Source organism: Triticum aestivum, chromosome 3A (genome assembly GCF_018294505.1).
Source record: "Triticum aestivum cultivar Chinese Spring chromosome 3A, IWGSC CS RefSeq v2.1, whole genome shotgun sequence".
NCBI lineage: Eukaryota > Viridiplantae > Streptophyta > Magnoliopsida > Poales > Poaceae > Triticum > Triticum aestivum.
The window spans coordinates 549,912,925-549,938,643 of record NC_057800.1 but is presented as its reverse complement, the minus strand read 5'-3'; the positions used below and the strand labels follow the sequence as shown (position 1 = coordinate 549,938,643).

At 46.1% G+C, this 25,719-nt stretch overlaps 3 protein-coding genes across 5 annotated transcripts; 2 read left to right on the top strand and 1 right to left on the bottom strand.

Moving 5' to 3' along the window:
- Positions 1-1,830: 1,830 nt before the first annotated feature.
- Positions 1,831-8,498, bottom strand: LOC123062155 (putative pre-16S rRNA nuclease). Of its 2 annotated transcripts, none has more exons than XM_044485524.1 (8): positions 8,252-8,498; positions 7,286-7,449; positions 6,430-6,487; positions 2,819-2,890; positions 2,645-2,740; positions 2,339-2,431; positions 2,137-2,197; positions 1,831-2,037 (listed from the first exon to the last, which is right to left on the bottom strand). In XM_044485524.1, the coding sequence occupies exons 2-8, from the start codon at positions 7,432-7,434 to the stop codon at positions 2,030-2,032; spliced, it is 537 nt and encodes a 178-aa protein (XP_044341459.1). In that variant the 5' UTR covers positions 7,435-7,449; positions 8,252-8,498; the 3' UTR covers positions 1,831-2,029. The 2 variants fall into 2 exon arrangements, with proteins under 2 accessions (XP_044341459.1, XP_044341458.1); XM_044485523.1 differs by having other exon boundaries at positions 7,286-7,444.
- Positions 8,499-8,595: 97 nt separating this feature from the next.
- Positions 8,596-12,539, top strand: LOC123062154 (isopentenyl phosphate kinase). Its single transcript, XM_044485522.1, has 12 exons — positions 8,596-8,756; positions 8,851-9,087; positions 9,571-9,668; positions 9,817-9,859; positions 10,256-10,317; positions 10,421-10,477; positions 10,905-10,940; positions 11,052-11,129; positions 11,340-11,406; positions 11,538-11,600; positions 12,006-12,109; positions 12,214-12,539. The coding sequence occupies exons 1-12, from the start codon at positions 8,705-8,707 to the stop codon at positions 12,304-12,306; spliced, it is 990 nt and encodes a 329-aa protein (XP_044341457.1). The 5' UTR covers positions 8,596-8,704; the 3' UTR covers positions 12,307-12,539.
- A 212-nt stretch (positions 12,540-12,751) lies between these two features.
- On the top strand, positions 12,752-17,677 carry LOC123062153 (clp protease adapter protein ClpF, chloroplastic). 2 transcript variants are annotated; one of them, XM_044485521.1, is made up of 11 exons: positions 12,752-13,011; positions 13,365-13,779; positions 13,998-14,057; positions 14,142-14,233; positions 14,436-14,514; positions 14,586-14,679; positions 15,181-15,293; positions 16,139-16,184; positions 16,850-16,890; positions 16,977-17,135; positions 17,247-17,677. In XM_044485521.1, the coding sequence occupies exons 2-10, from the start codon at positions 13,441-13,443 to the stop codon at positions 17,130-17,132; spliced, it is 1,020 nt and encodes a 339-aa protein (XP_044341456.1). In that variant the 5' UTR covers positions 12,752-13,011; positions 13,365-13,440; the 3' UTR covers positions 17,133-17,135; positions 17,247-17,677. The 2 variants fall into 2 exon arrangements, with proteins under 2 accessions (XP_044341456.1, XP_044341455.1); XM_044485520.1 differs by having other exon boundaries at positions 17,240-17,677.
- Positions 17,678-25,719: the final 8,042 nt, after the last annotated feature.

The window sequence follows — 25,719 nt, the reverse complement described above, 5'->3', positions numbered from 1 at the left end:
CTGATATATTATGCTCCGGGCCATTGGCTCCAGTCCCTTCCTTTCTCCAGCATACTACTATTGCTTACAACACAGACCAAATTGGTCCTGATTTGTTAAGAAACTCCACTAGTAAAGCATATATCTTTCTTTAGCATACATGTACACTCCAAGCATATTTTGAGTGGAATCAGTTCAAACACACGTTATGTATTGGTTGATGAATTAACACTTAATGGAATGACAGCATCATCCATATATTGTTTACGTTTCATTTATATATATATATATATATATATATATATATATATATATATATATATATATATATATATGGAATGTGATAACTGTCAATCATGTGGCAGATTGCAAAAAGTACCACACCTCCCGAACGAACCCCCTCCTTCGATCCGATTTTCTCCTCCCCACACACGAGGTTGCGTGCTCTCCCCGGTTTTCTAGGTCGCTGCACCCGAACTATCTGCAGTTTAAAAAAAAAGAAAAACACAGGCCTTACAAGAGGATTGAAACCACAACCTACCATACTAAATGTAACAACAACAACCAGCTGATCTAGCTCCCTTTGCTGATTCTACAAGAGTTACATGGAAATTGTATCTTCCTGAGACGAGATTGAAAAAAAAGACAACGGTCGATAACTGAAAATCCAAACCAGTGGCCTCACTTGTCCAGGTTTCAGGACTTTACGCCCTAGTTCCATCATTTTTTCTGCACGTTTCACGCCGGTTCACATGGTTCACAAACCCGATCATCCTCTTCCCTCCTTTTCAGATGCAAATTACCACAATATTTTCACCTAAGTTATCAACTATGTTGGTCGTATATTACCATGTTATTTACATAGAAGTTAATGAGGGGTATTTTTCAACAACCTTTTCACCCTTGGTTAAATTTAACACGGTGTCTTATGTAAGTTATTAGGTATGTGGTTCGTATATTATCGTGCTATTTTCACATAAGTAACCAGGGTATGTTTTTTTTAATATTTTCCCCTTTGATCAAATTTACCATGGTGTTTGTAAGTAACTTATCGGGTATGCGGCTCATGTATTACCTAATAACTTATGAGCCTAACTTTCCTGGTAGGATCACACTTGCGATCTCTTGTGTGCAAGCAACGAACATGTCAGCCGGTAGAGCTCCACGGGATTATATCGCGAAATTCTTTACGATGTTGCATTGTCTATCTTTTGATCAGACAATCCAACAAGAGAGAGAGAGAGGAACACGACGCGAATATATGGCACGTCCCAGGAACGCGCCCAGTGAGCACAAGTAGCGTACCAAGACGAATTGGAGTTGGACATGTTGTGATGACTTGGCTTATTAGGGATGATAGACTATTCATATCAATAAGGAATTCTTTCTTTTTCGATAGCTCATTCGGACAGAACTCCAAAGTTCGTGTTCAGCTTGAAGTAGTGTCAGGATGGGTGACCGACCGGGAAGTTCCTTCCAGGTGCGCATGAGTGAGGACAAAGTGCGTAGAAAAGACTAGTATTGATCTGTAGGGCCAGTCTAGATCCTGCCAGGAATAACGACCACGGGCGGGTGTGTCCGGAGCGTTACACATGTTCAGTAGGCATACGCTGGGATATGGCTCACTCCACTCCAGGTGCACCTGGCACCATCACCTGACCGTTCTTGGGTCGACAAGCAAACCGAAGGCCGCAGGATGGGGGTTAACTGCCCGGGCTGCTAACAAAGCATCTGTGCGCTTAATTTGTGGAAATTAGAGGACGGGAACAGGCAAGCATTTCGGTGGCCATGCAATGGCATGGGGCATCATCATCAGCTTATGCCGAGAATCTCATAAGCGGACTGAGGTTGTAAGGAAAGGGGAGAAGGGATCTTCCAAATAGATTAGCATCAGTTACGACTAATTTGCACAGGTGATGTGCTGTCAGCGGAATATGTCAGCTCTGCACCTACATCTCGACCAACTGAATGTTACAGGAAACGGAAATGCTTTCAGAACCATGCTTCGACCAAAGACTGCAAGGCTGAAGAACCTTTAAGAGGCAAATGTTCATTGACCTATGCAAATTGTAAACAACAAAGATGTCAGTTGTCACACACACACACGCACAAGAAAGAAACAAACAAAGAGGCCACACTATACAAAGAAGCACTTACCAGAAGCTGAGTCACACTTATCTGCAGATCTCAATGCCCTGTTCATGTTATCTAAATAACCCTGCCCACAAAGGAAATTCTCAATGCGACTAATAGCAGTTCTCAACCGAATGGCCCAAAGATCTACTATAATGATTATGTCAACTGAAAACATGAACCGAGTGATTGGAGTATGATGCCATCCTTGATTTGGTGGGCGTACCTGGAGTATGCAAACTGCAGCAAATTTATCTGTCATTGTTTTGGTCTCAACTGGATCATTTAGTTTCAGAGGATTTAAAAGGGCTTCTACGCACTGGAGAAACAGCATCATTTGAACCAAAAAGCAAGGTCGGTCAGAAAACTTCACAACCAAATACTTGTAAAAGAGACATGACAGTCATTTCCCCACAAAACAGCCCAATAGCAGTCTTAAAAACTAAAATGTATCCGATGGCCAAAACAGTACTGCAGTCCACACCTTATCCTATTTGAATAAGAAGGCACACAGAGGAAAAAGAGCTATCACCTTTGAGGTAAAATTTTCATCCCAATATGTGTAGCTCAAATCATCAAGTTTCCCAGTTTTACAAAGTTCTCCTACAAGAAGGCTTACTTGTGATGCCTGTTTTACAGAAAAAGAAACATTAGAAAACATAAAGTGAAACAGGAGGTGAACTATACTACCAAAAGGGCACCATACATCTGGAGAAGATTGACCCTGTAGGTTGAATGGATAACCCACAACAAGCCCAGCAAGGGAATAGTTTTCAACCTATTCACAAAACAAAAAATGGCTTTATCTTCAATATGCATAACTGAAAATTAAAGAGAGGTCAGAAATCCAGAAAAAAATATAACATATGGAACAACTGAAAAAAGTAATGAATGAGAAATCACTAAGTTTGTAAACTTGTCAAACACTACTACCAGTGTTTGATGTGCTGTGCCGCACTGTGATTTGAAATCTATAAGAATCCTTACTAACTCTAGTAAGATAGTTTTGTTATGGTTCTAAAAAAGGATAATAGCAAAGCTACACTTGAAAGGCCACTAGATGCCCAACGGAGCCTAAATGAGTTATTGGTAGAAACTAGGGTTCTACCCGATCTAGGGCGTAGCCTGTAAGGAAAGGAGGGAGGAGGTTGGAGGAGATTGCGCGGCGGCCGGCGGCTGGGCGCCGTCCTTGCGGCTGGTGCGACGGCGGCGGACACAAGAGGCGGCTAGGGTTTAGGTCTCCCGGCTCCTTAAGGGAAGCCGAGCAAATATTGATTGCTTCTTGCTTAATTCCAAAAGGAGTCTTACAGTCTATATTTATAACCTAGATAACTTGCATAAGAATTAACCTAAGATAACTTGTGGGCTAAGATTGCCCGGTGGGCCTAGCTAAACCGGCCATAACACTTCTCCCTGCCTGCACAAACAGCTCGTCCTCGAGCTATAAGGTGGGGAAGCGCTTGCGGAACTCCTCGAGGCGATCAACCAGCGTCAAACACCTTCTCGACAGCTGGGGCGGCCAGGTCGGCGGCGACGGCGTCCTCCGGAATGTAGTCTGCAACCTCCAGGTAGAAGAGTCGCGGGCAGGCATGGCCGGGCGTGTAGGGCTCGTCGCAGTTGAAGCACAGCCCTTGGCGGCGACGCTCGAGTAGCTCGGCTGAGGTGAGCCGGTGGAACGGGCGCGCCGCGGTCGCGGCGAGGGGTGCCGCAGAAGCTTGCGCAGGCCGACCCTGCACGGAATCCGGCCCGGGTAGCGACCCAGTGGTCCGGGATGGTGATTCGAACACGCGGGCGTAGTACATGGCCGACTGGAGATCCTGGGGTCCCCGAAGCTCCACGTCCACGCGGATGTGATCCGGAAGTCCACCGACAAAGAGGTCGGTCCGCTGCTGCGGCATCACGCCCGACGCATGGCATGCCATGGCCTGGAAACGGTCGGCGAAGTCCTACACCGTGGAGGTGAAGGGAAGGCGGCCGAGCTCCACCAGGCGGCTCCCCCGAACCGGAGGCCCAAAGCGAAGGAGGCAGAGCTCGCGGAAGCGCTCCCAAGGGGGCATGCTGCCCTCATCCTGCTCGAGGGCATAGTACCAGGTCTGGGCTGCACCGCGGAGGTGGTAGGATGTCAGCCAAGTGCGCTCCGACGCGAGCGTGCGCTAGCCACGGAAAAACTGCTCACACTGGTTGAGCCAGTTAAGCGGGTCCTCCGTGCCGTCATAAGTGGCAAAATCGATCCTAGCGAACCGTGGCGGCGTTTGGGTCGGCGCGCCATGGCCGACCGGCTTGGCGGTGCGGAGCAGTGATGATGACGGTGCCCGGTCAACGGTGGGGAGGCCGTCGTAGGCCCCCGCGGAGCCGGACGAGGCCCCAGACTGCAGCGTGGGTACCGGTGGGTCCCCGGCCTCTGTGTAAACTGGCGGTGGCGACGTCCCGGTTAGCCAGGCCGGGATCGGGGACGGTGACGGCGGAAACCGGATCTGCTGGATCGGAAGTCCTCCCGGCGTGGACTGGCCCAGTCCGGAGCTGGGCGGCTGCGGTGGGAGCTGGACCGGCGCGGCTGGGGCCGACGCGGGCCACTGCGGCCACTGCGGCGCTGGGGCGGGCGCGGGAGGCGCGGGTGGCGCCGCGAGAACCGGCGCGGGCCACTGCGGCCAGGACGGCGCTGGGGCGGGCGGCGGCTGGAGCGACGGATGGGCCCCGGCGATCGCCGCGGGTACCGAGTACCAAGGCAGGTGCAGCAGCGACGGGGGCCCGCCGGTGTAGCCTGCCTGGAACGGCAGTAGGGGCGTCCCGCTCGGGCCCGACGCGTTTTGGATCGGCCAGTGCGTCGCCGGGTGGCTGTAGGCGGGGGCCGCAGCCAGCGGGGTGGTGTGCGGGCAGGCCAAGTACAGGGAGATGCCCTGGACGGCCGTCATGAGGTCCTGCAGGGTGCTGGTCATCTCCTCCGGCGTGAAGACGCAGGTTGTCGGCGGCGCGGAGGTGATCAGGGCCGGCGGCGTTGGGGACCTGGCAGTGGTCATCGGGGCGGTGGTGATGATGGGCAGCGGCGGCGTGGGTGTTGATGACGACATGATCGAACCCGAGTCTCTGGATACCAAATTGGTAGAAACTAGGGTTCTACCCGATCTAGGGCGTAGCCTGTAAGGAAAGGAGGGAGGAGGTCGTAGGAGATTGCGCGGCGGCCGGCGGCTGGGCGCCGTCCTTGCGGCTGGTGCGACGGCGGCGGATGCAAGAGGCGGCTATGGTTTAGGTCTCCCGGCTCCTTAAGGGAAGCCGAGCAAATATTGATTGCTTCTTGCTTAATTCCAAAAGGAGTCTTACAGTCTATATTTATAACCTAGATAACTTGCATAAGAATTAACCTAAGATAACTTGTGGGCTAAGATTGCCCGGTGGGCCTAGCTAAACCGGCCATAACAGTTATCTATGCATAATATGGTGCAGTATTGCTTCTTAATAAATTATATGCAGTTCTCCTGCATATTATTGGCAAAAATATTTGGTGCAGTATTGAAAGGCTAACATATTTGGGTAATATCTCCTTCATGCTATCTGTGCATGCTTTGCCAGGTGATGGCTTTCGCTTGAACTTCTGGACTATATGTCGCATATATCTTCTCTTTCTGCTAGAAGATTCTACATACTCCTCTTATTCCGGATGCGCCATAAGATTGACAATACTAGCCGATTTTAGTGTTTGCTGGCTCCCAGCGCACATCTGTAAATTAGCTTCGACCAAGCCTGCATCAGCTCCATTCTATGCACAAATCTAAGTTAAGAGTTGTGATAACCATCCACGAGGCCATGACACTCCAAGTTAGCACCAGCATTGCGATATAACAAGCCTGGAATTTTTTTTGTTGAATTTTGCAAAGTGGGACCAATAGTTATTTTGCCCATCCACAGATTAAAAGCCTATCAGAGGTGAGAATCTTTTCTGTACAGCTAGATACACAAAAAAATATACCCTTTCTACATATGATGCTGTTTTGATTTGTTTGTGGTCAATTATCAATGTCACCCTTAAATATCTTAGAAAGGTAAATGAAATGGGTAACTTGAGTAAAGAAGCCAATACAGATAGACCTGAAACCCTGACTTAATGCCAATAAGAGCACATTTCCTTTTTCGGTTTTACACATTAAGTTGAAGCAAAATTTGCATTTTCAGAATGCAAAATCAGTTTCAATGAAAGATAATTTTTGAAAAATGGTGGAGGGAGTGGACAAGCATTAATTACAGAACAAAATGATATTTTTTTATTGAGTACTTGATCTTGTGTTTACCAGTAAGTTTTAAACGTGAACAAGTATAACATACCAGTGTTTTGAAATCATCTGCCATCAAATTAATGTTTGTCTTTGTCCTACCCAAGACACTGCAGAATATCAATGCACTTGTCAATCCCAATATGTAATTTTACCTTATTAAGGAAATGCAAGCGTGTCATCTATCTCATCACCAAATTATAGAAAAGAGAAGCTACTGGGCTATCATAATATATTTTTTCTCTCAAGATGTAAGTACTCACGACAATAGACCAAGCACATCATTGCAGAATTAAGATGACATCCCATGTCCAAGAAACTGGGAAAATAATGGCAATGACAATCATGACTATACTGAGTCAAGCCACTCTCTTGGTCTGGGTGAAACATATCAAACACAGGAAAGTCATGATTACTATCCAAACAAGCCTTACAGAGCACATAAATATGAAAGCAAAGAAGTTGTGTGATTGAAACAGGTCCCCAAAATAGAAATGTGCGTCACAGGATTTTGTAAACCACAACACTAGTTTTTTCCTAACAAAATTGAAGGTCTACAGTCATTTCATATAAAATGAAGTTATGCTAACATTAACATGCAGACATCGCTCTAGTCCTAACACAATCATGCATAGAGTAAGCCCGCATACAAATTCAATGAATTACTAGTAGTGCTTTGTTTGCGGTTGGACAGTCCAATTCCAACAGGGTGATGGTTTGTACTATACTACTATTACTTACAGAAAAAATTTCAAACATTCAGTGAATAGACTGTAAATACTCCGCTCCATTAAGCCATTAAGAGGAATGGAATATAACCATTCTTGTGCATTACTTACAAGCATACATGACCACTTACATTTGCATCAAGAAACACGTCCTCAACACCAATTGCTAGAAGCCCATACCTTAGAGGCAAGGCAATCCTGTTTTTCTGATCAGAAACTGCCAGCCCAACGTACTTACTACCAACATCGAGCCCGAGAAGCCGAGGCTGCTTCTTGGACCCACCCTCAAGCAATTTCCGGAACAACTCCTCCGCTTTCAACAGCCTCATTGTACACCTCCTGCGCTTTCAAGTGCGAACACAGAAGACGTAAGATAAATGTGGTATTGCAAGTAAGCATGTAACACAAACCTTCAATCATACACATCTGAATACGTAGTTCATTTGCTAAATATCACTGGCCTACACTGAAGGGACGAGGCGAGTGCGTGGCGAGCCGGGAGGGAGCGGCGCCCTGGGATGCCAGAGAGAGCGGCTAGCAGACTGCGACCTGAGAGGAGGCTTTGGCGAACAGACAGCAGCCTTAGAGGAGGTGTCGGAGAGCCGGCGACCTAGGGCTAGGAGCCAGTCAACGGCGTCTAATTGGAGAGACCTTGGAGCGAGAGATCTAGGATTTTAAAACAGGGTGGTCCATCTTTTTCTTTCGACAACAAATATGACATGCCAACGTTCTAATTAGTTTACCAATAGCACATAAGAAATAGATCAATATGGTCTTACAGACATATTAAAATTCTCAATTTTGCATAAGAGAATACTCCTACTACATAATACATATCTTGAGAAGTTCAAAAAAGACTGTGTGGCATTGTTAATTTGTTAAGAGTGGCGTCATTAGAGTAACTTGTTAAGAGTGCCAAACAATCGGACAAATCATTATTTTGTCACTGATCAGGTGTTCAAGTACTGGATAGCAAAATTATGTGCATGTATTCACAGGACTGTGTGTTCATGTACGGGATAGCAAGTCCGGTTGTTTAGCTAACGCAATAGACTTGACTCTTCCACCTGATTGATGCAATAGACAGCAAAGTGCAAAGCCTGAATCAGGAATTGGGAAGGGGCAGTGCCACAGTTGACAACTTACCTCAAGTCCTCAAATCGGGCTCAAGGCTTGCTGCCGGAGCCGGCGGAGAGCGGACTGGGCGGCGGCCGGTGTCTTCTTGCAGGGGCGCCAGGGAAGCGCAGTGGCGCCGAGCGCTGGGCAGCGACGGCTGACGGCGTCCGGCGAGGCAGGCAGCGAGCCAGCGAGATCGGGAGCCGAGCCGCCGAGGTCGGGGACGAGCAGGGGCTCGGTGCGTCTGTCTGTCCCAGTGTTTGTTGGGCTAGCCGGCTGAGACGGGCCGGGAGTGACGAGTTTGTTGGGCCTTTCTTTCTCAGGCCCATCTGTAATTTCCTATGGCCTGGCCGGTCTAAAATCTGTAGCGTCCACACTGTAGATCCGACCATGGTCACGCTGAACTGAACTCAAGTGGTGCTCAGATTCCCGAGCGGTCATCGGAGAGACGGAGACTGCGCGAGGACGAGGAGAGGAGCTCCCATGGCGGAGGCGGCACGGAAGCCCCGCCCTGTCCGCTGCATCGTTAAGCTAGGTGCTCTCTCCAGCCGTGTGTTTCCTTGTGTGCCTCTGTACCGGCGTGCGCCTCTCCAGCCGGCGCTGATTCGACGAACTCTGTGCTGGCGCAGGCGGAGCGGCCATCACGAACAAGGGGGAGCTGGAGAGCATCGACGAGGAGAGCCTGCGGTCGGCGTGCGCGCAGCTGCGGCAGGCCATGTCCGACGGCGCCGCCCCGGAGAAGGCTAGGGGGATGGACTGGAGCAGGAGGCCCGGCGATCCGGCCGACCCGGTCGTGGACGCGGAGGGGTTCGCGGGTATGGCGGGGCTGGGTCTCGACAGCAACTTCGTCGTCGTCCACGGCGCAGGTATATATAGCTCGGAATCTGTGTTGCCTCCTCTGGGCACTGGCTCTCTGTCTTACGCTTGCTGATGAGCTGAACTAGGTGATTTCTGATTTGGGTATAGAATCCACATGAACTGATGAACATAATTTGGGATGCTATGTGCTGTCAGAATTGACACTAACTACCAAGTGACCTTGACATGCCTCTTAGTGAGCGAGCTATGCTTAGATTATTAGTGCATCTAACCTGCTTGGAAGATACTCCCTCTGTAAAGAAATATAAGAGTGTTTAGATCACTACTTTAGGATTCGATGGGTCTGATTGATAGTCTCTAGCGTCTGCCTGTAGGACAGTGCTGAACAACCAGGGAAGTTGGTCAGTTCCAATGTTATATGGTACCCGTAATCCCTGTAACTATAATTGCGCTGCTAGAGTTTGAGTTTGTAAAATTAGTGTCATGATATCAAGATCGTAATAGTCCTCTGTCTGAATTTACTACTTCAGGTTCTTTTGGCCACTTCCAAGCAAGTAGATCTGGAGTACATAAAGGAGGGTTGCATTCAACGCTGGTGAAGGCTGGCTTTGTGGCTACAAGAATTTCAGTACGGTGTACTTCTAAAATTTCACTATCATGTGGATATCGTAACTTCCAGTTCCATAATTTTTTTCAGGATTTTGTCGATGTATGCCATGCTTCTTTGATGCAATGCTTAAACAGTGTTCTAATAATATATATATGTTGCAACATAGGTGACTTCTCTCAACCAGGAAATTGTTAGAGCCTTGGCAAGAGGTACACTACATAGAAATGAAGACTGGTGCATTTTATGCTAATAATTCAGCTACATGCTTATCATGGTAACCTGTCATTATGGTCAAGTAATCAACTAGTGTGTTGTCATTAGTGTCGTCTTGAATAGGTATTGAAAATTCATGATTATGTTTATTATTATTTTTCCATGGGATCTGCGTGTGTTCCTTTGTCTGGATGAATTATGTCGTGATCTGAAGTTTTTACTTAACATTGCAAGGATGCATGTTCATATAATAACAATTCATATATCTACTATGTATTTTCAATGACCTGACCAGCTTATGTATCAATTTTGTGATATATGTTTTACAAAAACTATTAATTTGTTAAGTGTGAATCAGTGTTAATAAATGACTTGTGGAAGTGCTTCTGCAGAAGGAATACCGTCTGTTGGGATGTCACCATTTGCTTGTGGATGGTCTACTCAGCGAAGAAATGTGAGCAAACTAGAGGATTGTTGCATCTTTGGATAGACACCTGACAATACACAGTTCTTGTCTAATCCTGTAAACAAAGATGTTGACATATGTGCATTTGCAGCTTGCATCAGCCAATGCTTCTCAAATCATTGAGTCGCTCCATGCTGGCTTTGTCCCTGTAAGCTACTGCACCTTAGGTTCTTGAGTAATAATTTCTGTAGAAATTTGCTTTGATCTAAGTTTGCAGCTCAAGTGCGATAATTATATGAATCATATGCGGCAAAAATGTTGTTTCTGGATATTAGTAGTATATTCTTTAGACTTGTGTTTAATGAGTATTGTTTACATGGAGCTTTCACTGATGCTTTTGGTAAGCTGCAATGATTCACAATACATATATGTTCCCAACATAGCTCTGTGTGTATTGTTAAGTAATAGATCAGTTCTGACATTTGAAATAGCTCGGACAGTTTTTCAGTAACGTTATGAGAATTAAGGGAAGCATCGCCTAACTTCCACCTGTTCTTTTTCCATCTACATATGAAGAAGAATACAAACTTGCAGCTATGGTTTTCTGTGTAGAATAATGGTCCATTTCCTCGCAGGTTTTGCACGGAGATGCTGTTCTTGATGAATCGCTGGTGAGTTTTAAATTGGATTATGCCCACATTCTTGTTTAGATTCACATACAGGTTGGCATACACACTATTTGTTCACTTGTACTGAGACTGATGTTAGGATTAAATGACCAGGACTGCACCATATTGAGTGGGGATGTCATTATACGCCACCTTGCACAGCTTTTGACTCCAAAATATGTCGTGTTTCTGGTACTGTTACCTTGTCTCCTTACCATGACTTGATCATTTATTGTAACAGTATGGCAACTTGCTGACTTCTTTCTTATAATTCAATTTTGTTGTTATAAGATGGGCTTCATCTTATTTCATTTGTATGCACCATGCTTCATATGTTTCATTGTTTTGTCAAGTTTTTCGTTACTTAGACTTTTACATAGCTCTCTGAAAATTTATATTTAGACAGATGTTCATGGAGTATATGACCGTCCTCCAACTGACCCCAATGCAGTACTTCTCAAAGAGATAGGTTAGTATCCACCTGTTGTAGATCAACTTTGTCTGCATGTGTAATCTTCTTGGTCGATATACATCAATTATTGTAGGGAAATGCAGGAAAAAACATGCAATTCCAGTTTACTGACATGTGCTGCTTAACAGAGGTAGATGACAACGGAGGCTGGTCGATTGTAAAACCTGCATTACAAGGCAACAGAAAAGGAGGTATAATCATGTCTCCCTTCCATGTGTACCATGATGGTTGAGTGATTGATGTCTGCATAGTTGTGTAGTATATACTGATGAAGGCATGCCGCTACAGCCTGCAGAGGTTGAACATAGCAATTTCAAGTTCATAATTGTATCAAATAAGACAAAAAATGCTTGATCCAGGTAGTCAGTGATGATTTCCCAAGTGACAACCTAATCATAACCGAATGCATTCTTTGTTCTTATGTATCGTTTGAAGGGGGGGAAATGCTCTGAGGGAGAAATTATCTGTAACATGAGTCGCTGTCATCAAAATTATGGTTTATTGGACTGAGAACAGGCTAATTTCATGATCCAGATGTACTGCTTGTAAACTAGTATCGCTTGTATAAGCCTAACATATCCAGCGATTCACTGCAGTGGAGATATCAGTAGCCGCACACGACACTACTGGAGGAATGGAGACCAAAATACTGGAAGCTGCCGTGATAGCTAGGCTTGGAGTTGATGTGTACATTACAAAGGTGTGAATATTTCCTCTGCTCATACTGTAAACCATAACTAAAACGATAACTAAATTCATGATGCGGCAGTACAGTTTTTGTTCAAAAGTTGTTTTGTGATGCAGGTTGATACTGAGCACTCCCTGAGAGCCTTGAAGGGGGATGTGAACACAAGCTCGGACGATTGGCTTGGAACTGTTATACGCGCTGCCAAATAGAGTTCTAGCTACAGAACAGAAGCAACACAATTTTTATGTCGCGTAGGGTTCGCTGTTGAGCATTGATGTTCGCCAGATGAAAAATTAGAGGTTTATTCCTACTGCGATCACTTTCTTGCCGAATGTCACGCTAGTATTGTGACCAGTGGTAATACCTCCATTTATCGGAGAACACAGAACCTTCCTTTGTGATTTACGATACCATTTTTTAATGAGAATGCACTTGTTTGTCAGCTGGAGTGTGTGGTGGATTTTCTGTAACTAGTACCATAAATCAATATAGGTTTATAAATAAGTATTTGCCGAGCTGAAATAGTGGTTAAGAGTTGAGAAAAATCATTTGCAAATCGAGTAACCTATTTTTGATAGTTTGATAATGGGAAACGAACTGAAGGCAAGGTAACTATAGGGTCGCGGCAGAAATTTAACCGCGAATTCCACGAAAAAATCGCAGCAAACGCTGGGGCCAAAGAAAAGAAGGAACGACTGGTCCAGGGCGAGGCCAGTTGGGGGCTGGGGCTGGGCGCCGTCTATCCACCCACATCCACCACCACCGTAGAGCATAGCAGCAGCAGAGACAGAGCGCAACACCAGCGCGAACCCGTTCCGTACCCTGGCGCTGCGGAGCGCCCACGCGTTCCCTTCGCCCGCTCACCGGCGCCGCACCGTGCTTCCTCTCCCCCAAGCCCAAGGCCGCCGCCTCAGGTAACCGAGCTCTGCTCTCTCCCCGCCCCGCCTTGATTTTTTCCGTGCCCCGCCGCACCAGTCCTCGTCTTGATACTTGAGCGCCTGTTCTGTAACTCAAAACAGATTGACCAACATTTAGGGATCAGAGGAATCTGCCTTGCAATTTTTTTATATGGGATCTCTAGCACTGCTTTTAAATAGGAACATGCATTTGTTAATTTTCAGATGTATTTTTATTATTTCAAGCGATTTGGTAAAAGTATAATGAGTTTCAGGCAAAGTTGCTTCAGTTGATGTCAGAGCGTGTCATCGTTTGTGTGCTCTGGTGCACTTGTATGCCCCATTGACTAGCTGCTTACCACTGTATGTAGGTGTGGTGATTGCACCGCTCCAGCGGTGGTGATCGACGGCCCGTGCACGTTTCGGACCTACTGCATTGCATATACAATGCAAGGCATATCTGTGTGCGGCTCGGGCGTCTCGCCCCAGGGAACAAACTGCAGATCAGCTTGTGTTGCTAGGAATGGTCTGAGGTTCTGTTACAAAATAAATCCAGTAAGCCGTGGGGCATACGCGTGGCGCTGGTGTGCGGAAAAGCTGCACATGGGGACCAACCGTGGAAAAATAAACACCACAGTAAGGACTAACGCCAGATGGTTCTTTGGAGGAGATGCTCGTAACAGTAACAGTAACGATAATGCGGCCGCGAGGCTGGAGCGCAGTGAGTCTGCTAACGAAGACATCTTGATCTTCTACTTTCAGCTGGATGTACAGACTCGGATACAAGTGAGTGTTTGCTTCTTTGCCACCACCTCGCCGCAACTACTAATATCTGTCATATTTCTGTAATTTTTTACCAGACAGTTGTCTAGATTACAGTTTACTAGTTAGTTGAATCTAACATCGTTTCACTGCTGTTTCCACTGACAACTGATACATCCAAATGTTTGATGTTTACCTTTTGTAAATCCAACCTCACGATTGAACTGCTTGATTCTTGCCAGTATGCATTGAATATAGAACAATTTGATGCAGCAAAGCAATTGAGGGAAAAGCTCGCTGAGGTACCTTGATGATGTTCACTTCTAAGATAAGTGAATTTTGAGGATGATTTCTTCGTGAAGAAAGTCTTATCTCTTATTTTGTAGATCGAAACAGAGGTAACTAGGCAGCGTGAAGCTAAAAGAGGTTCATCGAAGAATGAAGCTCAGGATAAATCTTTAAATCTACTACGTGCGCGGTATGTTGATATTTCCTTGTTACCCATAAGGAGAAGATTTAAAATACTTTTAACATGTACATTTTCCCAATATGATGATTATGCTCTGGTGCTCCATTTTCTTAATTAACATATAGGCTAATCTCGTAAGGGGAAATTTGTTGTGGAACACTCCAAAGTTGGTTCATTTGGCAGATAGCTCACCTTTATCCTTTTGTTGCAGTGCAGATTTGCAGAATGCTATTGAGAGCGAGAACTATGCTTTGGCAGCTGAGCTGCGTGACACAATCTCTAAGCTTGAGGTATGCCAAAACTTAGGTGCACCAGTCATGTCATGATTATGTTAAATAGCTTTACTTCAAATGTCATGTAGGGTGATTCTCTGGCACTTTCTGCTAAAGCCCTGGCTTACCAAAGTGTGAAATATGAGTTTCGACTAGGGCAGAAAGTACGCCACAAAGTACATGGTGAGTAATTTTGCACCATCTGTTATTGTTAAAAGCTCTGGCATGCTAAAGGACTGCTAATAATTCCATTGATTGTTATTTCTTATGTGTTCTGCATTCTAACTGGTAGGGACATATATGTGATACACAAATACTTTATCAGTATACTTGAAGGGGATATTTATAAATTATAACATATAGAAAGTAAACATATCAGTGTTGGTCACTATCTTTTTTTGTCAACAATAGTTTGTCGATTGTTTAAGTTCAAGTCTGCGTTCCTACAGTCGAAGACTGAACTGAACCACTGAAAGTAATCATATGTATCTCTAGCTGCTATGTAGGTGTGACCTATATTTAGGTAATTATACTGTAGTAGTATATGGTTTGAAATATTTGAGATATATTTTTTTATCTTTATTCATTTGTTTGTCATTAGGCTTAATTTGTTGTAGTTCAGCACTCATGATTCATTCATGTGAGACACTAGTTTATTTTGTCTTTTGATTTCTCCTGCTGAAGGATATAGAGCTGTGATATGTGGCATGGATCCTGTGTGCTGTGAATCCAAGTCATGGATGGAGACGGCAAATGTGGAGAAGTTATCTAAAGGACCAAATCAACCTTTTTATCAAGTAAATGATGCTTCCAGTTTAAGTTGTTCCTCAGTATCCACAGTTCCAAGCAAATCTCAGTTTTTTTTTTTCTTGTAGCATCTGCAAGATATATTTTAGTGCTAATTTTGTTAAGTTTAGAGTTTAGATTGTGTTACATGGACGTAATATTAGCGCAATGACAACCATTGATACATGATTCTGGCAACGGCTAACTTAGTGACATGGTACATCTTGTACTTGACTTATCCTTCTGTGGCCAGTTGGCCCATAGTCCTGATTTTAAATCCACGATTGTACACCTTGCACACAAGTCCTGAAATTGCTGAGAATCTTTTGCAAGGTTGTGATGGGAACTTTCATTTATTATAATTTAGTTACCATCTAAGCTAGCTCATCATAGCAATATCTATCTATCCTTCTTCTTACTTTCCTCCTTGCAATATAGCACATAAAGGCTTTGAATTATGGATTTGAGGTGATGGAAAATAGGGGAGCCCCCTGACAATATAATAAGTAGGAACCCAAATCCGTGTCCACGAGGACATAAACCAGGTGGTGGGATTGTACACCCTCCCCTACCCAGGTGAGCTAGGCTCACTTCCTGAGGTGGTGATATTCACAATTGTCCTTTTTTAACCCTGAACTAGTTAACCATCCCCTTCATAAGGAAAAATTGTTAGTGAAAACACTGTTTCTCTCTGGAATCTGGATTGGCATCTTCATTGGACTCTGCTTTAACTTCAGCATGGTTTTGCATGCTCATATGTGTGCAATTTAATCTATAGGGTTCCAAATCTTCGTTTTAACTGGTTCCAAAAAAAAATCTTACACATTATGATGCTGTGGTATTGCTATTTTTTCAGGTGCTGGTTGATGTATATGCTGATCCAGAACTTCTTGTTGCATATGGTACTATTCTCTTCTTTTCCTAATCCATATATATGTGGGGCTTTGAAATTGTTCTTTTTTTCAGTGAAAACAATGCATGCCCTTTCTGTGTTATTCAGATACCATGTGCTGAATAATTTTTGTTCCAAAATTTCGTTTTTGCTATGCTATTATTCATAAAATTCCCAAAATATGCATCAAAATAGATCAGTATTTCACTATGTCTCCCAACTCCTTGCACCCTTTTTGTCAAGAATGAAGGGGTAAACCTTCTGAGTTCTAATATCCGAAGCCAGCCTACAGTTCATCAACAGTGTTTAAAACAACCGAAAATGAAAAGAAATCAGCAACTATATTTTCCCTTGTACATACCCTGAAAAAATGTAGAATGCAGCATTTTCTCCAGTCTGTTTACTATAAATAATCTTTGCTTGGCGAAGGTGGATCGACCGTGTGTTGACTGTTCTGGTACACCATTGTGGAGACAATGTCATGATATCTAGAAAGCTGGTGGAACCAAATCAACAACGTCTAAGATGTGGAACTTTAATAAGCATACCTTTTTATGTTTTAAATACTGTACAAGAAAACAATATAGCAGGCTATTTCATAATCAAATCCGTTCATACTTATATTTTTGTCTATCATTGCCGTTTTGAGATATATTTATCGCATTGTAATTTCAGTCGCAGAAGAAAATCTTTCAGAAGCTGAAGAATCAGAGAAAGTGAGTTCCAGTTCCTCGTTTGCTTGGTTGTTTCCCTTTTCTTTTTACCAAAGTGAATTGTTGATTGTTCCGTTATTAATATATAGGGAAGGTTTGAGCACCCCTACACTGAATTCCTATTTTATGGCGAGGACACAACTCGGGACTTCATTCCTGTGAAGCAACTCCGTGAGAAGTATGACCAGCCACGCTATGAAGCTTCTGGAGATGAAAATGACGACGATGGCACTACAAATAGCTAAACGGTGAGGCTGCACTGAGAATGTGGAGTTTGTGTATTTGGAATAGACTATCAACTCTTCTTTTTGCAAGGAAAATAGACTAGCAAATTGACCTGATTTTCATTCAGGTAGCAGGAGTTTTTCTAAGAACATTCCTTATTCACCACCACTAATGAGGATCAGAGAAGATAGAGGATCAAGGTACTATCTGGCATAGCTACAGTAGCACTGAGTGGGCAGGTGTAATGAAGACCGAGTCATCGCGGATATTGCAAGAAATCACAAAAACCTGCAATGAGAGGAGCTACATGCAGTGTCCGACCTTGCAGATTGGGGAAGCATTGCGCTGATAAAATGTGCAACTTCCTCCTGCGCTTTTGAGTGCGAGTGGTTCTAAAGTCAATGAATGTGAAGAAGATCCTGATGGATATTCAGTGTATATTTGGCCGAGTTCTACTGCAGCTCTGTCCCCTCTGATGGGCATATGTACATAGCATGATTACTACTACTCCATACGTACTTGCAATTTTGCTGGAGTATATGAAATAAGCAGGGCTTCACGTACAGTACAGATGTTGGACTTGTGTTTGGTTCAGCTTGAGCTGCCAACTTCTGGGTCCAAAAGCTATAAGCTGAACCAAAGGTGGTCTTCAGCAAACCAACTTCCTTAAGGCAAGTCCAACGCGGATCACCAAGATGGACACATCAAATGTCCATAGACAAATCCGGACATGTCCGTGGATATGGATGGAGGAGACGGCCATCCAACCAGAGTCACCAAATGCCTGCCCTTGGTCTGTCCTCCTTCATTTGACATGCATATATCAATACCACTTTAAGCATATGTTTAATTGTTGCAAACATATGCGATCACAAAACAAAAATCATTTGATATTCAATACGCTTTTACATCCGACTGATCCCAAAAGTCTGATTGTCCATGCCAAAGACGCCCTCTCCAATCCGGCTACGCGTGGCAAAGACTTCACCCTTCGACACCCTCAAATTGCCTGAAGCACTTCAACAAGCCTAGGCTAGGACAATCTTCGTCACATCAGGATCATAATCCAACATCTTCACAAACAACATCTTGGAGTCATTGGAAGCAACCTTGATCTCAAGATTCTTCTCTTGTATCTCCATGAACTTGCTAAACCCCTTCGTCGTCTTTGACTCCTTCACCTCATGGCGCTTTACACATGTCTCCTCCTTCGTTATGATGACCTCAAACTTCTCCGTCATTTTGTCTATCGCCCCTTCTCGCTTCTCCTTACCCGTTCCCAATCACCTTATTAGGCAGAGCAAGCCCTTCTTGTGTTGTTGGATCATCACCTTATTCATTGAGCACGACGGTCTTGACGAAATCGGAAACAAAGGCACCGCACAATAGTCCACCACATTTACCGAGGCACTCTGTTCTCACTAATCATCGTCAACCATGCCAAATGAACGCCATGTTGTGCCCGACATTGTAGTCGGCATCGCCCAGTCGGCCTCCTTGTCCGTGGCCTACACTCACGCCGCCTTAATCACTTTGCTCGTATGCAATCAAGCACTAGGCGCTTACATCAGCCCAGCCAATGCACACAACTAAACACAGACAGTCTACATGTAGACAACCAAACTACATACAGACGTTGGTTTGCCTGCATTAGCTTAATCAGACTCAACTGAGACAACTATGCAAAGTGCCTAGAAACGATGCAAGTAACCAAACACGTCCCATGTAAACATCCAATCTCAATATAATCTATCTATCTATACCAATATAAAAAGACCCAAATGGGCAGATTCAAACCATCTCGACCGTCAAATCTTATTTTCTAGCGGTTCAAAGCGTTTCAATGTTGAGCACCAAACACATTTAACGCCCTAATTACCCATCACTACCATTGATTATAAACACGTTTTGACTCAACGCTATCCCTTGAAATCTGCCATGTAATTAATATCCTACCATTCTGCGAAAAAGTAATTGATATATTACGAAATACCAACGTGCAACAGATATATCTTACCTAATATAACGTGCAACTAATATCCTACCTAATATAAGAGCAACTCCAACGGGCCGACCCAAACGGACGGCGATTTCGTCCGCTTTTTGTCCGTTTGGGTCGGCCGCCCGCCCGGCGTCCGCCCTGTTTTTCATATGGGTCGGCAGCGCGCCCAACGCGCCGACCCATATATGCGGGCGTGGCCGGCTGGCCGCCCAATTTTGCATTGCATTCTCACATATGGTGAAATGAAAATTTAACAAACAAAATAGTCCACCCAAATAAATAGTATAGTTTATAGGCCAAATAAAAATAAAAATGTTTCACATAGTTTTGCAAAACGAATAAAAAAGATACATCTATTGGTTGCCAACATGGGTCCACATATGCTCAACCAAATCATTTTGCAGTTGCACATGAGTTTCCCAATCATGCATGTCTTCATGAAACTAAGTGAACTGCTCAAATGTTGCTGCTACTCCATGCTCAGGCACAACATTCTCACCCTGAAACTAAAAGCCTTGATCGTACAGACATTCCAGGCGCTCGTCTTCTACGATCATGTTGTGCATGATCACACAAGCAGTCATCACCTCCCATAGTTTCTGCGTGCTCCAAGTATTAGCAGGATACCGAATGATGCGAGATTGCAAAACACCAAAGGCACGCTCAACATCCTTTCTAGCACTCTCTTGCTCTTGGGAAAATCTTTTCCTTTTCTCTCCGATAGGGTTGGGTATTGTCTTGACAATAGTGGTCCACTGAGGATAGATACTGTTGGGGATATTACTGCTGGGCGTAAACCGGCCTATCTGGGCCGGGTCAACTTCATCAGTAGTTCCAGAGTGATAAAGTCCAAGAAGGCAGATGAGGGCCTAAGGCCCGTAGCTGGTTCAAGACTTGTAGCTATAAACCGGGATTTGTATATAAACTTGTACTGTAAGTTAGAAATAAGGAGAGACCAACCCAGAATACGAATATCGACCGGTGTTAGGACTCTGTGAGCCGACGGGTGTCACTCGTGTATATAAGGGGACGACCCGGCGGCGGTTCAGAGAGAGACAACAACTTGAGACATAGGCGAAGCTTGTTGGCTCCCTAGTCATCGAAACCCCATCAATTCCATCACAACTAGACGTAGGCTTTACCTTCATCGAAGGAGCCGAACTAGTATAAACTCTCTTGCGTCCCTGTGTCCGCTTTAACCCCTTCAAGCTAACCCGTCGCGATGGCTCCACGACTAAGTCCTTTCTCTAGGACATCTGCCGTGACAAAGCCACGACAGTTGGCGCCCACTGTGGGGCTATCGCACGATGGTTTCCGGTTCTTGGAGGGCCGCTTTGAAGGACTCATGGGCTACGCTGTAGGCCGGATGACTAAGAGTCGTCGCGGCGAGTTCTACATCGACGACGCAGGCTGGGGCCCCGAGGCCGGCTCAATTGAGTACGGATACCGGGTCCCCTTTGGTGGAATTCATGTTTTTATTGGCAAGATCGGTGAACCGGGCCCTGAGCCGGACATCTGCACCGACCTCGTCGACACGGCTCAGCGTGCGCGATCTGCCCCGGGTTAAACCGGCCATGAAGCGTGCCTTCGTGGGAGTCATCCATGGATCGGAATCTCGTGGCGATACCGTCGTTTGTTCCAATGACGAGTCATCGACCGGAGAAACCGAATCTCTTTATCAGCTACAAGACGGCCGGATTGGGGGCTGTTCCGATGGCGACAGTATTTCGGACCCCTCTGATCTGCCCAACCGGGTTGGAATATTCATGACTGGCACACAAGCAGCGCTTCATTCTTCGACCTCTATGGCAACAACCTCCGGTTCAGCAGCGACGACGGCTGCCGGGGCAGGAGGCCCTGTGCGCCCGCCGGCTCAAGTTCTATCAGAGCTATTTGATGCATTGGTTGTGCTTATGGCGGAGGCTAATCCGGCGGATCAGGGCGTTCACAACGCCGAGATTGCAAAAGTGAAGGAACAGATCAATCAGGCCAAGGCAGATCTGGCAGCTGAGGACACCAGGATGGCCACGGAGCGGGCCGCTTTAGACGCACAAGCCTACAGGCTCATGTTGGACCAGAGTGCGTCGCAGGAAGTCATGAGGAGGAAGTACCGATCCCGTTTGCCTCCGGTTTTTTAGGCCAGAGACCTTTTCAACACTCCAGGAGTAGGAATCGGCAATTCGCTGGAGGGAAACCGGGCGGAAGCTCCCGGGACCGGTGCACCGGTTCAGCCTCGCAGATGGACCCGCCTCGTCAAAACACCGTTATACCTCAGGCTGTTTTAACACCTCCGGGTCACTACTCCAACCCGATGGACAATCTCGTTGCCGCTGCTGCACGGCTGGAGGCCATTCCAATTGAAGGTGATTCGCCGCAGGCAGTAGAGACGCGACGGGTCAAGGAGCTTCTGAGGACAGCTTTGGTCCAACAGGAAGCATACTCGTACAGCCGCGACCGGATCCACTCGACCCCCCGTCCAAGCCGGAGCTATAGCAGACATATGGATGAACCGGCAGTGTCGAGTAACGAACGACGTGGAGCACCCCGTGGCAACAACCCGACGGGTAGTGCTGATAACGCTCAGGAAGTGGTGAACCAGGCCCGAGCGCGCAGGGAGGCCGAGTTAGCCACACAGCATCAGGCTCGGCAGCTCACGCCGGTTCGTCCAACCATCTCGATCGAACCTGGTGTTACTTCTAGTTTGGGGGTGCCTTGCCTTATCCCCACTTTACGCAATGTGCGCCTGCCCAAGGATTTCAAGGGCCCGCGCAAGGTACCAAATTACACGGCGGATCAGCCTCCAGAGACATGGGTGGAGAGCTATGAGATGGCCATGGAGATGCTTGATGTGGATGACGCATCGTGTGTGAAATACTTCACCATGATGCTTGAAGGAACGGCCCGTACTTGGTTAAAAAGCTTGCCGGCTAATTCTATCAGTTCATGGGCCCAAGTACGAGCCCGGTTTATCAGCAATTTCAAGAATACATGTAAACAGCCTATGTCAATAGTGGACTTAGCTGCATGCGTCCAGGAGGAAGGAGAATCAACGACTCATTGGGTGTGTCGGGTTTCACAAGTGTTGCACTCATTAGACCGCATCAACGCTGACACCGCGGTATTAACCCTAGAAGGCAACTGCCGGTTTGGGCCCCTAAAGCTGAAGTTGGGACGGATGAAGCGTCATTGCACTGACATGGGGACCCTCATGGCCGCTTTGGTGAAATATGCTGATTCTGATAGTACCAAGGATCCTGAATCTGATGATGACAGGACAGGGAAGGGAAAGAGGAACAGCAACTCCAAAGGTCAGCAGCATCACTGGGCAGGCAATGGTGGTGGAGGCAAGCGTAAAGCGGATGGTAACATGGACTTTGTGGCTAATACCAACGCGCAGGACAATGGCCAGCGACGCAAGGGTAAACTGAAAAATCGTAATGGGGCACCCAACCCTAACCCAGGCTGCCTAAACTATCTGCTAAGCCAGCCCTGTCCAAGATATGAGACGAAGGAGGCGCCAGCAAACCACCTTTGAAAGGATTGCTTTATTATGCAGGAGTTCAAGAATTCTAATAATTTCCGGTATGATCACAAATCTGGCGGTGGCTCAGGATCCGGGCCGGGTTACGGTGGAGGAAGTTCCGGTCCAGGATTTAATGGTAATCCGGGCGGACATAATGGTCAAAATAGTCAGAACAACCAGGGTGGTTACAACCAACAGCAGCAACAGTCAGGTTACCAGAGCAACCCAAAGCAGTTGAGTAGTGGGCAGTACCATGTCTTCACCACTAGCTTGGACAAGCGAGACCGGAAAGTTCAGAGGCGGGCGGTCAACTCTGTTGAACCGGCCATACCCCGTTATCTACGTTGGTCTGAACAGCCAATCATATGGAGCAGAGAGGATCACCTTCCCCAGGTCGATAATCCGGGTTAGTTGGCTCTGGTGGTGGCGCCTCAGGTGGGAGGTTACAAGTTCACCAAGGTGCTCATAGCAGCATTAATATCTTGTACTATGAGACCTTCCGTCATATGGGACTAACAGATAAAAATCTTAAACCGTCTAATACGGTGTTCCACGGTGTAGTACCTGGCAGATCAGCATATCCTGTTGGTAAGATAGCTCTGGAAGTGGCCTTTGGGGATGATCATGATTCCAGGTCGGAAACATTGATGTTTGAAGTGGTGAAAATCCAAAGTCCATATCACGCCCTATTTGGGCGACCGGCCTACGCCAAGTTTATGGCACGACCCTGTTATGTGTATTTGCAACTCAAGATGCCGGGTCACAAGGGGACAATAACGGTTCACGGAAGCCGCAAAATCGCTTTGGAGTGCGAGGAAGGTGATGCGGCCTATGCAGAGTCGGTTTGTGCCACCGAGGAGCTGAAGTATTATAAGGACAATGTTGATCCGGCGAACATGACTCCATTAAAGAAGCCAACTACAGAGCATGATCCGGCCCTGAAGTTCAAATCGGCAGCAGAAACTAAGCTTGTTGACTTTGTACCTGGCGATTCGTCCAAGCAGTTCAGCATCAGTGCTAATTTGGATCCGAAATAGGAAAGCGCGCTCATCGAGTTCATCCGTGAGAATCGGGACATTTTTGCATGGAAGCCCTCTGACATGCCAGGTGTACCGAGGCAACTCGCTGAGCACACCCTTAATGTGGATCCTAAATACAAACCGGTGAAACAGTTCCTTCGCCGGTTTAACGAAGAAAGACGCAAGGCAATTGGAGAAGAGGTAGCCAGGCTCTTAGCAGCTGGTTTTATTGTTGAAGTTTTTCACCCTGAGTGGCTTGCCAATCTGGTGCTGGTCCTTAAGAAAAACGGCACCTGGCGCATGTGTGTGGATTACACAGATCTTAATAAAGCTTGTCCAGCAGATCCTTTTGCCCTCCCCCGTATTGATCAAATTATTGATGCTACGGCGGGTTGTGAGCGTTTAAGTTTTCTGGATGCATATTCTGGCTATCATCAGATCAAAATGGCAGTTAAGGACCAGGAGAAAACGGCATTCATAACTCCCTTTGGAGCCTTCTGCTATGTGTCTATGCCCTTTGGGCTCAAGAGTGCCCAGGCAACTTATCAATGTTGTGTACAAAATTGTCTACACAAACAGATTGGTCGTAATGTACATGCCTACGTGGATGATATCGTGGTTAAATCCAGGGAGAAGGAGACTCTGATTGGTGATTTAAAGGAAACTTTTGATAACCTGAGGACATACAAGATGATGCTTAATCCGGACAAATGCGTCTTTGGTGTACCGGCGGGCAAGTTATTAGGCTTCCTGGTGTCCAATAGGGGAATTGAGGCTAATCCGGAGAAGATCACAGCCATCACCTCCCTGGCTAAACAGAAGTGTATCAATGATGTTCAACGCCTGGCAGGCCGGATTGCCGCATTAAGCCGGTTTATCAGTCGTCTTGGTGAGAAGGCAACCCCTTTGTATCAGATGTTGAAGAAGACGGATCAGTTTGTATGGAGTTCTGCTGCTGATGAAGCATTTGAGGACTTAAAGCGGCAATTGGCCAATCCACCTGTGCTCTCCGCTCCCATTGACAAGGAGCCGTTACTGCTATATGTTGCTGCTAATGCTCGGGCGGTCAGCGTGGCTATTGTGGTGGAGCGAAAGGAGGCAGGTAAGGAGCATCCGGTTCAACGTCCGGTCTATTATATCAGCGAGGTGCTCATTGAGTCCAAGAAAAGGTATCCGCATTGGCAGAAGCTGGTGTATGGAGTTTTTATGGCAAGCCGGAAGCTTAAACAATACTTCCAAGGGCATCCAATTACGGTGGTCAGTTCTGCTCCTTTGGGGGATATCATCCAGAACCGGAAAGCAACTGGTCGGATTGCCAAGTGGGCTATAGAGCTTGCGCCGCACGATTTGAAGTATGTGCCTCGGACGGCGATTAAGTCTCAAGCACTGGTTGATTTTATCAATGATTGGACGGAAATGCAAGCACCTGAAGAAAAGCCGGATCACACAAATTGGACCATCCATTTTAACGGATCCAGGCAATTGGAAGGTTCGGGGGCTGGAGTCGTATTAACTTCCCCATGAGGTGATAAGTTTTGTTATGTTCTCCGCTTAATGTTCCCTTGTACTAACAATGCAGCTGAGTATGAAGCCTTGCTCCATGGTCTCCGGATGGCTAAGGAGATGAATCTAGGTCGAGTTAAGTGCTTCGGTGACTCGGACCTCGTGGCTCAGCAAGTGTCTGGCACTTGGGACTCTAAGGATCCACTCATGGCGGCATATCGTTGTGAGGTGGATATTGTTGTAGGTCATTTCAAAGGCTATCAGGTGGACCACGTGGATCGGCGGAAAAATGAAGCGGCGGACACTTTAAGCCGGCTGGGCTCTCAGCGCAAACCGGTTCCAACCAATGTTTTTCTGGCTGTGCTGCACAACCCGTCGGTCAAGATCCCTGGTGAAGCGAATTTGGCTATTCTTGATCCGGAGGCTTAATTGGTGGCAGCTCTTCATGTTATTCCGGATTGGACGCTTCCCTACCTGGCATACAAGAACCGGGGCGAGTTACCAGAGGATGAGACTCTGGCCAGACAGATATCCGGCAATCCAAGTCCATGACTATTATC

What these genes read in the sequence shown, in the direction of transcription:
- LOC123062154 (XM_044485522.1), top strand. Translation starts at nt 8,705, where the DNA reads ATGGCGGAGGCGGCACGGAAGCCCCGCCCTGTCCGCTGCATCGTTAAG. An exon ending in CTGTTCTTGATGAATCGCTG is followed by an intron (nt 10,941 to 11,051) that starts GTGAGTTTTAAA and finishes TTAAATGACCAG; the next exon opens with GACTGCACCATATTGAGTGG. An exon ending in AGTACTTCTCAAAGAGATAG is followed by an intron (nt 11,407 to 11,537) that starts GTTAGTATCCAC and finishes GCTGCTTAACAG; the next exon opens with AGGTAGATGACAACGGAGGC.
- LOC123062153 (XM_044485521.1), top strand. Translation starts at nt 13,441, where the DNA reads ATGCAAGGCATATCTGTGTGCGGCTCGGGCGTCTCGCCCCAGGGAACA. An exon ending in ACACAATCTCTAAGCTTGAG is followed by an intron (nt 14,515 to 14,585) that starts GTATGCCAAAAC and finishes AATGTCATGTAG; the next exon opens with GGTGATTCTCTGGCACTTTC. An exon ending in AAGCTGAAGAATCAGAGAAA is followed by an intron (nt 16,891 to 16,976) that starts GTGAGTTCCAGT and finishes ATTAATATATAG; the next exon opens with GGAAGGTTTGAGCACCCCTA.
- LOC123062155 (XM_044485524.1), bottom strand. Translation starts at nt 7,434, where the DNA reads ATGAGGCTGTTGAAAGCGGAGGAGTTGTTCCGGAAATTGCTTGAGGGT. An exon ending in AGGATTGCCTTGCCTCTAAG is followed by an intron (nt 6,488 to 7,285) that starts GTATGGGCTTCT and finishes GATATTCTGCAG; the next exon opens with TGTCTTGGGTAGGACAAAGA. An exon ending in AGGGTCAATCTTCTCCAGAT is followed by an intron (nt 2,741 to 2,818) that starts GTATGGTGCCCT and finishes TCTGTAAAACAG; the next exon opens with GCATCACAAGTAAGCCTTCT.